The following is a 14,032-nucleotide window of genomic DNA, read 5'->3' as shown; positions in this document are numbered from 1 at the left end:
CAAGAGGGTCGAGCTGGCCGTGGGCTGGGGCCCTTTGAGGTGTGCCGGCTGCCCTTAGTCACAACGTGGGAGGGTGTGTGACGGGAACTCACTTGTCCCTGCAGAGACTTGGTCCCAGCTGCTCTTTCCTGTTTCCTCTGAACTCGGCTTCCAGGATGTGGCTGCCAGTGAGCCTTGGCCAGGGCACCCGCCGGCGGCTTCCAGCCACTGCTGCCTTGCACTCAGCTCCCCGCATCTGGCCTTCCTGTTGCCTGAGCTCCAGGTGGGACCACGACCCAAGCTGGCTCGTCCGCCAGGCCCATCTTCAGCCCACACTGCAGAGTCAGCCCAGAGCCCCTGACGGAGGACCGTCCTGGGGGCCCCTTCCCACGGCGTGGGTGGTTTTGCATTCTGGTCCTTAACCCACATCGTGTGTCTCCCTCTGCCTGTGTCCTCCGAACACGCGTCTTCCTGCCCTTGTTGGGTCCTTTCTCTAAAAATTCCTTCTCTGTCGCTGGCAGCTTCACATCTGTCCTCTCGCTTCCTTCCTCTTTGCCCCAAATAGGACATGGCGTGGAGGAGAGAGAGGGCAGAACAGGCGGTTCTGACTTTCCCTCTGAAGTGAAAGGATGCCCTGGGGGTTTGGAGGCGGAAACTCGAGACAGGCCCCAAGTCCAGCACTTCTTTGAAGTCTGTTTTATCTCAGAAGTAGATGTCACTCTTCTATACTAGTGTATGGTTCATATTTATACAAAACCACGTTTGAATTAATATAAAAATACTTTAAGTGACTTGGTTTTTGCACTGAATCTGTGAATACAATGGATGCTCCAGGACAGGAGTCTGCAAGCTTTTTCTGTAAAGGGCCACAGCTTTACAGGCCACGTGGCTCTGGAACAGCCATTCAAGCCCGCTGTGCGGGGTGGAGCCAGCCCTGGACAGTACGTAAAGGAACGTGGCTGTGCTCTAAGGAAACCTCGTGGTCTCTGAAACCTGAATTTGGTGTGCTTTTCATGGGTCGTGAAATAGTATTCTTTTGACTTTTCCATTATTAAAAAACATAAAAGCCCATTCTTGGCGTGTGGGCTGTACCAAACCAGGCGATGGGCTGTGTGCTCTAGGAAGACTGGGAGGGGCCTGCGCTTTTGGATTCAGACGCCCTTCTAGGTTGCTGTCCTTCCACTCACGGTGCCACTGGAGGAGGTGACAACCACCTGGGCCTCGTCCTCGTCTGGGGAACACGTTTCGGATGAGATCATGGGCGTCGAGGCCTGGCACAGTGGGCTGCAGAGCAGGCAGAGGGAGGTGGTGCTGGGGACCCTTAGCGGACGCGAGGCTGGGCCTCGCGGGGGAGGGGAGGAAGGTCACCAGGGCCTGGTGGGCGCAGACGGCACCCTAGGGTGAGAGGCGAGCAGTTTTCACACTAAAAAGCCAGACCGAAGCTCTCGCAGTTGGGGTTTCTGGTCCTGCTTTCCAGGTCCTTAGTCAAAGCTTGGGCTGAAATGAGGCTCTGGCCTTTGGAGATGGTCTGTTTGCAAGTTGCCTCAGCAAAAAAAAAAAAAAAGTACAGTTTGGGAATTCCCTGGCGGTCCAGTGGTCAGGACTCCTCGCTTTCACTGCCGAGGGCATGGGTTCAATCCCTGGTTGGAGAACTACCCGCAAGCCAAGTTGCCTCTCTCCTCTTAGCCTCAGAGGACTCCTCCCCTCCCCCCAGGCCCTTCTGGCTGAGCAGTTACACAACCCCCTGCCAGCCTTCTTTTCCACCTTCTAAGGCTGGATGCCTCCCCTTGGACCCAGGCTGGGAAGTCCAAGCACCCAGATGCCATGACCGCCCCCAGGCTCGCACAGCAGGATGGGAAGGAAATGCCTTCTTTCCTGGGTGACCTGGCTCCTCTGGCCTCAGGGCTGGCCACTGTAGCCAGGGGGCCGCACGGGCCAGATCAGCCCCTCTCCCCTTGCTCATCATCCCTGTGTACTGCTGTTTTACAAAGTTGCACTGAGGGTTAGCCTCTCCTCCACGCCTCAGACTAGATGCCCACCCTGACTCCATTATTGGCCAGTTTATGGCTCTGGAATTGGTTTCTCTGTGTCCCCAAATCCCTTGCCATTTATCAGCTGGGTGATTGGGTGTTACTTAGCCTCTCTGGGCCTCAGTTCTCTCATCTGTAAAATGGGTGTAACCTCAGTGTTACTGTGGGGAGTGGGAATATGGCCATAAAGCACAAGCCCCACTCAAAGAAGTTCCTAGTAAATGTGCATCATTACATTAAGGGACCGGAGAAAACAGGATGCCTGGTCCCTTAGTGGTTTGAAATCTAGATAAACCAAAAACACCTTAGCATAATTACCTACCAGATATTGCACGGGATATACGTGTACCAAGAATATTAGTTTATCTGAAATTAAAATGTAACTGGGTGTCTTTTTTCCCCTAAATCTGGCAACCCTACCCCAACGGAGGCTACGCAGACCCGGGAGCTGCCCTGTCCCCCAGCCCCACAATAGTCTCCTCACCCCTTTAGTTCACTCTGATCAACGGGCTTGCGTGAAAAGGCCCCTTCTTGGGCTTCCCTGGTGGCGCAGTGGTTGAGAGTCCGCCTGCCGATGCAGGGGACATGGGTTCGTGTCCTGGTCCGGGAAGATCCCACATGCCGCGGAGCGGCTGGGCCCGTGAGCCATGGCCGCTGAGCCTGAGTGTCCGGAGCCTGTGCTCTGCAACGGGAGAGGCCACAACAGTGAGAGGCCCGCGTACCACATTAAAAAAAAAAAAAAAAAAAAAGGCCCCTTCTTTCCTGTGTGTAGGGTCATAGGGACAGAGGCAGTCAGAAAACCTGTTTCCTGCAGGTGCTTTGAGTCCAACCACAGATCTACTCTGTACTTGCCTCAGGGCTTGGAGCAAGATTCTCCTCACCCTTAATCCCCCTGCTACACCCCTAACTTAACTATCTTATCGTTCCGGGACTGGCAACCCTCACCTCCCCAGCTATTTAAAAGGAGTAAAGTTACATGACTCAAATATAACAAGCAGTTGCACGCACTTGACATTTATCATTTCCATCAACCCCATCAACAACCCTATAGGTTCAAGTTATAATTAGCCCTGTTCTACAGAGGAAACTGAAGCAGAGAAGGTGGGAATGCTGCTCCTGCCTCGGCCAGGGGAACCACAGCTCTTCCAGGGCCTCCACTCACCTCCCCCCGCCCCCATCCTAGTTGCTCCCTTTGTCCTTTTGACCTTGGGAGCTTGGGACACCAGGATGGGCTTCCACAGCACCAACTTCAGTCATTTCCAAACGCATGGCGGGGAACACCTTCCTCATGGCAGCCGGTACTTCATTCATCCCTTTCCCTTATTTCCTATCTTACCCCATGGATACCCCGCTGAGCGTGGATTACGAGGGTGGTCACGATGCCGGCCACTTGGTAGCACAAGCCGTGTGTCCTGAGGACCTGCCCGCACGCTCCTGTCCCTCGGAGACTGGGTTTTGAGTAGCCACGGTCCAGAACCCAGGTGATAGTCACTGAGCTGGGTGAACCCCACTGCTGACCTGAGAAAGAGGTCCTTTTGTGGTCTCTAGACCCGGCCAATGAACAGTAATTCTTGCAAGAAACCATTTTAAGGTATAAATGAATAGAGCATAAGGTTTTCCAGGGGGTATGACACAACTGTTCCATGTTTCCCGGTGCCAATTTTCCCGAGCGTAATTCAGTCAGAGCTGGTCTCTGAGGCTGAGGGGTCCCAGACTAAGTATCACAAAGGTTGGAGTGTCCTGGCCTCAGGCTGGTGGGGTTGGGGGGTTGTCTATCCCAGCTCTGTTCTCTGTGGTTGAGATAGCTTTGCAGCCTCTCCGTTGGCTTTCGTGAGGCAGACTGGACGCCAGCATCCCTCTACCCAGCAACCAAGATGCTCTGAGGACAAATGAGGTCACTTATGGTAAACACGCACGAAACATTAAACCACGAGCCCAACGTACATGACGAATTGTACTCTCCCACCCTCATACGAGGAGGTAGAATCTACTGGGGCAGGCCTGGAGGTCAAGAGTGAAACCAAGACTCTTTACTACTTCCACCCAGGAGGGCTCCACAAATCTAAAGATCTACAAAGCAAGCTGTAGCAGAGGTCCGTCAGGCCTTCTGGAACCATGGCCCACCCATGCTCCAGGCTGTCCATCCACCACCTGTTGGTACCAGCAAGAGACCCAGCAAGGGTGAGGCAGGTGGGGCTCCTCAGGCTCAGCCTCACCGAGACTCTGGCACTTCCCTGCCAGCCTCACTGATGACTCCTGACACAGCGACCCAAAGCAGAGGATCACGAAGTTCTTAACACGCCGCAAGAACTTCGGCTACGGAGAGGCATTTCTGTGTTTTGGGGCCTGTTCCAACCCACAGAGGTTCCCTCTTGAAGCCCCAGGTGTGTGACCTGAGGTGGGGCCCATGAAATGGGGCTTAAGAGAGTGGAGGCATCAGCTGCGAGCGTTCAGGCCCCAAGTCTGGGGAGCAGGTGCGGTGCTGCACCCCCTTCTACGGCATCTGTTTTAACTCGGTGTTCTGGTAGCTCAAGAGATAAATCAAGCCAACCCTCCTGAACGATATTTAACAAGCCCCCAACAGGGTGCCCAGCATAAACTGGGCACCTAGGAAAGACAGTGGATTCCTGTGTGCATATGATGCCTTCATAAAAATGCCCAGGCAGCAAGAGACATCCACGTGCCACTGAAGTCCTCAAATAGAAATGTGACTTTTAAACTTTTTTTTTTTTTAAAATCCAGGATCAAGACCACAGACAATTTATTATGTAAGACATGGGGTGAAGAATGATCCAGGAAGGTTATGGCTGTGAGTGACATGGAATTAGATGAAAAGGCTCAAGTTTGCTGAAGAGAGTTTAAATTTGGCTTTTGCTCTTGGAAACGTCAAAATAATCATAAGAAGCACTTATGCCTTACAGAGCAAATAATCCACAGAGTGTCATTTTCATTTTGCAAACAGGGACACAATAACAGTCAAAGAGAAGCCTAAACACCCAGAGAGTTAACATACAGGTTCGATAAGATATAACACGGGATTTAGCATGCTGGTGGGTTTTTAAATCAAATCCATATTGAACCCTGTGACCTACTGTAGGCTCTAAGTGGAACCTGGGGAAAGCAGCTTTTCCATACAAAACAACGACAACAAAGAAAACCCAGGCTCTGCTGGATGTCTATAATACTCATTTGCAGTAAGGCTTTCAAGATACATGAATTTTTATAGCATTTGTATTTTAAGGATTTAGGGCAAATACAGTTTTTTTCTACTTGATAAAAAGAAAATTAGTACTTAAAAGGTTCAAAAAATATATCAATTGAGTGATTTTTTTTTTACATAAATAAATTATATTGATTTTCAGGATTTAACAGCTGAAAAAACCTCTTCTGCTTCCACTGGAGGCAAAACTGAACAAAATGTTAGTTAAATAGAGAGAGCAGCATTTCTAAGAAATCTGTTGTCAGCATTAGAGATCATCTATGCTACAAAGATGTCATTAAATAGAATTTGTTCAATTACTGGATTCTTTCTTCTTATATGATCAGTTTATAGAATTTCTGATTTATAACTCTGATTCATAAAACTGGGACTCCAATTTTTGAAAATACAGCTGATTGATTTTTTTTTTTCCGGCCACGATTTAACAGACTTCTTTGAGATGCTCATTTTGACATTTACATAATTTATAATCCCAAATGTATAAAAGACAATGACAAAAGCATCATAAATAAATAATGCAAACTGAAATAGTTATGTCAAATTTTTGGACCTTCTGATAAATTATAGCAAAACTGTAACAGAAAAAGTAAAAAATACAGTAAATTGTGACAACAAAAGGTGAAACTGGTACTAGTAACACTTCCAACATTTCTGACGGTCCTGCACAGCCCTGTGCCCCTGGGGACTGAACCACGAGCTTCTTTCAAGTCTCAGAGTGTGAACTGTGGGTGAAAAGTGACACCATCAGAAGGGAGGGACCACGTGGGAGGGCGAAGGAAAGCAGGTGAGGGTTGCTGGGGCCGGCGGGTTCTTGCGGGCCTGGCCTGGGCAGCTGAGGAAGAAGGGGGAATAATGTTAATTTGCAACACGGTCTCCACTAAATTGATGCTTTGGGATCTGGGTCCGACTGTAAAACATAAACTGAGTAGAGAAAAATCTGGAGAGCAGAAAAAAACTTTTCACAGTCGCATTCCAAGAGGTGGTACAAACCTCAAACCCTGGCGAGTCTAAGAGTGTTGAGGGACTGTTTGCTTTGCAGGCTCCAGAAAGAGCCTGATTCTTGGCGAAGGAGAGCGTGAAGTTAGGAGCCGGGAGGCCTGGCAGTGGCCAGAGCAGTCCCTAAGAGGCCTCGGCGGGGGCACAGCTAGTCGTGTGCAGTCCTCCACCCCCATCGTCGCCGGCAACGGCTCAAGGTGTGTACAGCTCTCTCGTACTGAGAACCCCCTGTTAACTTGGGAGAGGGGGGATGCGTATGTATCAAGTAATGCCCCATCGGTATTTCTTCTTGCTGCAGGTGCCTGAAAACCCACAAAGGTGTTACTACCAGTAAGGTTTCTGTTTTAGAAAGAAATGAACATACGTGGTTTCAACCATTAATTATATACTTCTGCCTATCCTACTCGTTTAGTAATCATGATAAAACTGGGAAATATTTTAACTAAAAAATATGCACCAGCACTTCTTCCTCTGTGCTTTTTGGTTCCCCAACACATTCTTCCCATTCAGCACAGCTCATGGAAAAAAGAGCTGCTCTCTGCCTCTCCTTCGGCCCTTCTTCACTGGTAAATCCCTAGATGGTTTTCCTTTGCCATTTTTCCTCTTCAAATAAGTGGGAAACTTGGAAGAGAAGGGGGCAGGGCGTGTCCCCACGTCTGCACTAACTACGATTGCTGGAATGAACGACTGGGTAACGGAGTGAGGATTCTGCGCCTCCTACACTAGGTCAACGACACTTAGCTGATGACGTGGCAAGACCCTGTGACTATTAACATCTGTTACCATAGTTCTCAGACAGGAAACCAGGTAGGTAATAGTACTTATGGAAACACAGGTTCTTATGACAGTGAAGTGAGGGAAGTAACAAACCTTGATGGGATAAGAAACTTACAAGTCATAAGAATTTCTTCAATGAAAAAGTTCTAATTGGTGACACTGTTAGAGTCTTGGGGGCCCCCTTCGCCGGCCTGTGCTGCGTGTCCTCTCTCTGGAGGCGCGGGGGCCCTGGATTCGGGGCAGCTCTGGGCACCGCCCGGCTCCCTCTCCAACCCGGGTGCAGGCTCTGGGCTGGGGTCCGGGTTGTCCCCTTTTGTTTTCTTCCTCATCCTCTTCTGGCTCTCCAGACCTACTATTTCTGAGTGTCTGGCCTGCTGCATGGCCGGCAGAGCCATGCCCATGCCGGGGGAGACAAACATGGATGGGTAAATGAGTCCGGGGGACACTCCTGGGATGAGAAACGGGTTAAAAGCCACAGGACTACTCGTAGTTATTGGAGGTTCGGCCTGATCGGAAAATGGACTAGGACCGGGCTTGTCTTCGGCTGGCGTGTCCGTTTTGACATCACGGCCGCTGGGCTGGTCTTCTGCAGTCTTTTCAGCCGCCGACGTGCTACCCTTCGTTGCGCTTGACAAAGGCGCTGGCACAGCCGAGGCGCAGGTGGTGGCCATGGGGGCGTTGAGGAGCCCCCCGACCCCAAACATCTGGGGCACGGCGGCCATCCCCGGCAGCACCATGGGCAGCATGCTCAACGTGCTCTTGACCTCTTCGCCCGTGGGCATCGCTGCAAAGCTGGCCGGGAACCCCACCAGCCCCGTGAGGGGGATGCTGGGCATGTTTCTCATGTTCTGAAGTCCGACCAGGTCCATCCCGGCAATCAGGCCGTTCATGAAGAGAGGCCCCATCCCGGAGGGGGAGTCCGCCACGAGGGCGGGAGCCTTCAGGAGCTCGCTCCGGGGCCGCCTGCCCCTCCGGCGGGGGCCTGAGTCTCGGAGAACAGGCTCAGGAAGGGTGTGATTGAACTTGTTTCCCGGGAGAAACCCCTGAAAAAGGACGAAGAGACACAAGATGCTGAAGGTTACTGGATGGCGGGTGAGCAGCTGGGGGCTCCTCACCGGCCTTTCCTGTCCGCCTGCCCACCCTGAGCTGCACAGCTCTGTGCCCCAAGGGCCTCTCCCTTGAGGCTGAGAGCCTGAAACCACCGAGTCGCTTCCACTGTGCTCACGGTAGAGGGGCGCCCGCCCTGCGGAGTGGCTGCCGGAGCACTGGGAGCTGGAACCTGCCAGAGACCTCAAGTCTTAGTCGAGACTTTCTTTTATCGAGGGATAACTGACATAATATTACAGTAGTTTCATGTGTAAAATACAGAAAAGGACAACTTCATGAGTTCCCGTGTCATCCTTGCACAGGGCCGTGCCAGTCTTCTCTGCTTCACCCTGATCGGAGCGCGTGTGCTGCCGGGGCTGGCGGTCGGGGCCTGCGGCTGCGACCCCTCGGCCAGACCCCACATTCGCCTCCCTCCTGACACAGGGCGGTTTTTAACTGAAGCCACAAAGCAGGGCAGGAGGATGGGGCTTGGGAGCAGGAAGATCTCAGTCCTGACCTAAGCCCCCAGCTGTGGGGGGAGAGAGGACAATGGCACCTAAGTCAGATCCTCAGAAGACGCCACGGGTCTCTGCTTAAGAGGCAGTCACAGCGGCAGGTGAGTGGGCGACACGGGTCAAGCTCTCAGCGGGCTGCGTGCACATGTGTGCACATCTGCCCCGACATGAGGAGTGGCTCAGATGCGCTGCTCCTCTCAGTAGTGAGGGTCTCAGCAGTGAGGGAAACTGGCCCTCGGAGGTGCTAACGAAGGGGGTGGTGATACGGAAGAGCGGCAGGGCTCTCGGCTCTCTGCTCTTTTTGGCGGTAACGCGAAACAAGCATCTGCCCTGTGTCGGGCGCTGGGCGACAGGCTCTGTGTGTAGGATCTCAGTTCGTCACCACGCCCACCCTACGAGTCGCTACTACTGCTACAGCCATTTTACAGGGAGCTCAGAGATTCATACACACGTGAAAAATGTGCACTTGAGTGTTCCCAAGTCCCCAGGAATAATGCTATCTTTGAGGTCTTGTATTTGTCCTTCGAAGAATTTCCCAAAGAATATTAAAGAAAAACCAGGTCATCATGGGCAAAAAGCTTTACGATGGTGAACTTTGTTTGAGGAGAAAAGTCTTCTCAAAAGGCCTTGCTTTAGAAAAGCAGAAGAGGGAATTCCCTGGCAATCCAGTGGTTGGGACTCTGCACTTTCACTGCCGAGGGCTTGGGTTTGATCCCTGGTTGAGAAGGAATGAAGATCCCACAAGCTGCACAGCGTGGCCCAAAAAAAAAAAAGAAAAGCAGAAGAGGGAGAAACCTCTGGAACCGCTGTGTTTAGTCACCTTCCTTTCTCACAAATCAAGAAGGGCAGGATTTGCCCCCAGGGCACAGTTGGTGAGTGACAGAGGCAGCAAGAACCCAGGCCCTGTGGCCCTAGCCCACCTGATTCTCACACGTGACCAGCCACCGGCACTTTGAAAGCTGGTTTGTCCTCAGCTGCTGCTTGGGTCTGGGGATGATGCCTGGGGAGTTACTCCTGCTGGTTCCTGTCTCTAAAGAGAGACGGTTGGATGTGATGGACGGAGCCAGGCTAAAAGTACCATTTCTCACTGGTATATCTTGAGCCCATCAGTGCAGATTGCCTCATTCTGGAGACCACAGCCTCAGGCCCCTGCTGGGAAGCCCATCTCAGCCCAGGGCCTGGCCACGGTAACCACCACTCGACTAACAGGCTTTCCAAGACCTGTTCCCTGTAGCCCAGCCACAGCCGAGAGCCAGGGGAAGGTCCCAGCTGTGTCTTTTCCCTTTATACTCCCAAATGCTCATCCTCACCCTCCTCATTACTCTCCAGTGGGAGGGCCTGTTCAATCTTAGAAGCCTTTCTGTTGGGAAGAAAAGGAACCTCGAGCTTGATGAATAACGCTTCCATCTTCTTTTCAAACAATCTGCTATATATAAAGCAGATGTTCTTTAACATGCTTTACTTTGAGCTCATCAGGGCATCTGGGGCTGGAGAGCTCACTTTGGGCAACCTGCATCCTGCAGGACCTTTGGTCCCTGTGGCCTTGCTCACCAAGTTCAAGTCGCACTCCTCAGGTACCAGGATGCCCCCACCCTTGTTGGGAACCACTGATATAGACAACGCTGGGCCCTTTCAGAACCGGGAACTTGCCCGGAAGGCCCAGGCTGGCTGCCTGCCCTGCATCAGAGCGGGGGAGCAGCAGCAGAAAGGCCCGGCTGAGGAGAACAGTGCGGCGAGCCGGCAGAGGAAGTCGGCCCCACCTCTTCCTGCGGGTGCAAGCATCACCCTAGCCAGCCCGTGGCTGCTACCCTGGGGGTAGCCGACACCCCTCCCAGCAGCTTGGCGACCACACACCGCGGGCAAGGCGGGCTTTGGCAGCTTTCCTTCTTGGTAATTACACCCTGGGAACTGACCTGCTTCCTCTTCCTGGGGAGGGTGTGGGGAGGGCAAGGAGAGGCAGACAAGAAGGGGCAGACGCTCAGCAACGCTGCAGGCGTGGATGACCACACGGGCACTCCAACCCTAGAACATCTTTCTTCACCAATACACGGCAGCATTTATTCCAAAGCCTGCGTGTTCCAGCTCTAAAACTTAACTCCTGGGCGGAGGCAGAGAAGGAGGTGGTGACCAAAACCTACTTACTCCTCCCAGGAAGGTGAGTAGGCTCGGCCAACAAACATTCCCTGAGTGGAAAGAGGCCTAACAACCAAACACAGTATGAGGACCCTGGTTTAAAAGTCCTAAAAACAAAACAAAGCAAAACAGAAACTAGCCCTGAAAGACATTTCTGGGACAAGTAGGGTAATCAGAATATGGGCTAGCTACAACATATTACTAATAATGACGTGTGTGATGGTGGTAATAGTGATGGGGGAAAACATTCTCAGGAGACACATGCTTAAGTATTTAGGGGTGACATGGCATCTCTGCAATTTACTGTCAAATGAATGGCTCAGCAAGAAACAAGCAAAAAAAACCCCCACTACACACAAGTATGTAAAACAAACATAACTTCACATATAAAATAAGAGGCATGTGCGTGTGCGTACACACATTTAACGATGAGCGACCACTATGTACCGGGCGGGCATCCCCCTTTTTTTTTTGGCTGTGTCGGATCTTTAGTTGCAGCACGTGGGATCTTCGTTGCGGTGCTCGGGCTTCTCTCTAGTTGTGGCACGTGGGCTCCAGGGGACATGGGTTCTACAGTTTGAGGCACGTGGGCTCTCTAGTTGAGGCGTGTGGCCTCAGTAGTTGTAGCGCATGGGCTTAGTTGCCCTGTGGCACATGGGATCTTAGTTCCCCGACCAGGGATCGAACCCGGTCCCCTGCATTGCAGGACAGATTCTTTACCACTGGGCCACCACGGAAGTCCCCCAGGGGGCATTCTTAAAGCTGAGTCCCGCGGCCTGACCGCAGCCTGTGTGATGCTGTCTGTGGGGCTTGGCTGCACACACGGCAGAAAAGGCTAAAGGCAGGAAGAAGTTCCTTGCGGGATCTGAATGTGTTTCTAGGAGAAATGGTAAGGTGTTTAGGGGACGGACACAGAGGGCAGCACACCCCAGAGGCTCCGGTCCCAAGGACCAGGCAGACGCGTGCTTTCTGTTCAGGCCTTACTGCAGGCAAAGGACCCCAAGGCAGGGCCTGAGTTCATTTAACAAAGGAGGGAAAGCACACCTCTGGTAAGAGGCTGGCTCATAAGGACAGCTCAGAGATGAGTTTTCTGGCAGGGGGTCAGCGTCTGCAGGGGAGTGATGAACGTTAATTTCCAGAGATTGTGAGGGAAATTGTTAGACATGTAGAAAGAAATGAGAAAGTCAAGGGGGAAACCACGTCCTTAAACCAAGAGGTCAGAGACTCCACCAAGTAAGGACTGGGGTTGTCTCCTGACAAAAGGAGAGCGAGGGGCCGAGAGAGACAGAGGGATGAGAACCGATGCGGAATCAGTCTGTACAGCACGAGCGGGCCTAAGGTGTGGGTTCCAGAGGATAAAGCAAGAGAGGGGGGCAAAGGGCAGCTTTTCCAACGCGACAAACCTTCTAACAAGCAGTGGGCCCCAGCCATCCTCCCCGGTGGTCACAGCAGCCTGTGGGGATGAGCGAGGGCAGTGTTTGTCGGGCTGCTGGAGGAGTGACCCTCCAGGCGACCAAATCAGAAACAAGCTCCTTGGGAACATTAACGAGCAGGAAATGACTAGGGTGGGTGGTCTCTTGGAATTAAAAAAAGAAACGGCATCCAGGAAATCCCCCTAAGAAGGGAATTCATACCCAGGAAAGCCGTAGCTGGCAGAGCGCTAAGGAAGGCGTTCAGGAGAGCCTGCCAGTTCAGAGGACAACCCGGGGAAGGGCAGAGCCCCATGAGGATCCTCAGAAGCGCCCTATTTGGGCAGAGCGCACTTTGAGGAGGTTAAAAGCACATTTGTGTATCATTTGCCCAAGCTCAACACATTTTCAGGTTGAAATGTTACCGCCCCCTAGAGGTTACGAGTTTTCTATTCCAAATTTGTAGTCATCTGTAAACTATAATTAACTCAGATTCGTTCCACTACAAGTATCTGCAGATGTCTTTGAAGTCGCTTCCAGGCTCATGATTCTATAATAGGAAGAGGGCAACGCTTGGAGTCAGCTGTTTTTCATTGCCAGCGAGGATGGAATAGGAGGAAATGTCTTAAATGGTGGCCAGAAAAACTTTGATTGGAAAATGAAAATTTCCAGTAATGAAGTTCGTTAAACGCTGGAAACAGACTCCTGATAAGGGTTAAAAGGTATTTTTCCCTGAACGGTCTAAATTGGGGGCGGTGGGGGGAGCGCGGGGCAGGGGGAGCGGGTTGGGAATCAGGCTTTGGGAATGGTTTAAGTACAGACTTAACCCAAAAGTTTCGGAGGTAAAGGTTGAAAACAAACGACCACGGAGGCCATGCTGCTGGTGAAAACACCCCAACACCACTTATCACTGCTTATCACCCTCCTGTGCAGCTCCTGGTCCCCCTGGTAAGGTCGCCTGGCTACCGCCTTCCCCTGCTGGAGCTTTCTCTCTGAGTCTGTAAGGCCGGGCTCCACCGCGAGGTCCGTATTCCTTACCCTCAGGCCTGGCTCCTTGGGGACGGCAGGAACCCTCTCTTCCCCACTCAGGGAGTTGACGTCTAATTTTCCAGTATCCTTACAGCGTGGCCTCCTCTGCTTGGGTTTGTCTGAAAAATTCTAGGAGGTAAATGGAAACCAACATTACAAAACATTCTGCCACAGATTCTTCTGATGAGGGTGGTGCCTCTCAGCTGGTTTTGCTATTTTCTCGCTCATGGCCCTCTGCACAGGACCCGTCAGGTTAGGCTGAAGGGAACGGCCCCTTGGCCCTCAGCCAGGCTCTGTCCTTGAAGCCACAGTGTTCCTGCAGCAAGCCGGAAGACAAGTCTCCTGTGGGGGCCTCCTGGCCCTCCAGACCAGAGCACCTGGCTGACCCACCAGTTTCCCAGGGCACCGCTTAATCCCTCCGCTTTCTCCCGATCACTGTCTCGGATTCCCTCTTCACTGCTCCCTACTTGGCGGGCTTCGTCTGTCTCTGGAGGGTGTGCATCTGTGAATGCATCCTTCTCCTTTCCTTGGGAGCTTTCTCCTGCCATGTCTTACTAATGAGATGTACCCAGGACAAAGGTGGTGGTGGGGTTGACGAGCAAACGAGAAACAAAAAATCCAAGAGAAGATTTCGGCGCTCAGGAGCCCTCTCCTCCAGGTTCTTAGTGTGGAGGACTGAGGGCAGAGGCAGTAAGAGGAACTGAGGAAAAGTTCCCGAGCAGTAACTGAAACTAACCCATCACCTCAAAGCGGCGATGCAGTAACTTGAAAAGAATACACAGGAACATTTCCACGAAGTGGCAGCGCTTATGCAACCTAAAGAATTCTCTGTGAGCTCATGAATGTGATCATTTGGGG

The 14,032-nt window shown here is 52.0% G+C and overlaps 1 protein-coding gene across 1 annotated transcript in view; it reads right to left on the bottom strand.

The window, feature by feature from the left end:
- Positions 1 to 5,571: 5,571 nt before the first annotated feature.
- Positions 5,572 to 14,032, bottom strand: part of CHD6 (chromodomain helicase DNA binding protein 6) — a 211,562-nt gene continuing 203,101 nt past the window's right edge. Inside the window, exons 38-39 of the mRNA XM_060122500.1 lie at positions 13,184 to 13,303; positions 5,572 to 8,045 (exon numbers count right to left, since the gene is read on the bottom strand). Of these exons, the coding sequence (XP_059978483.1) occupies positions 7,149 to 8,045; positions 13,184 to 13,303 (1,017 nt within the window). The 3' untranslated portion in view covers positions 5,572 to 7,148. The remainder of the gene's footprint in view (positions 8,046 to 13,183; positions 13,304 to 14,032) is intronic.

The sequence above is a fragment of the Lagenorhynchus albirostris genome, chromosome 15 (assembly GCF_949774975.1).
Source record: "Lagenorhynchus albirostris chromosome 15, mLagAlb1.1, whole genome shotgun sequence".
Taxonomy (NCBI): domain Eukaryota; kingdom Metazoa; phylum Chordata; class Mammalia; order Artiodactyla; family Delphinidae; genus Lagenorhynchus; species Lagenorhynchus albirostris.
Note: the sequence above shows the minus strand (reverse complement) of the source record. Positions and strands in the feature narration are given on the sequence as shown.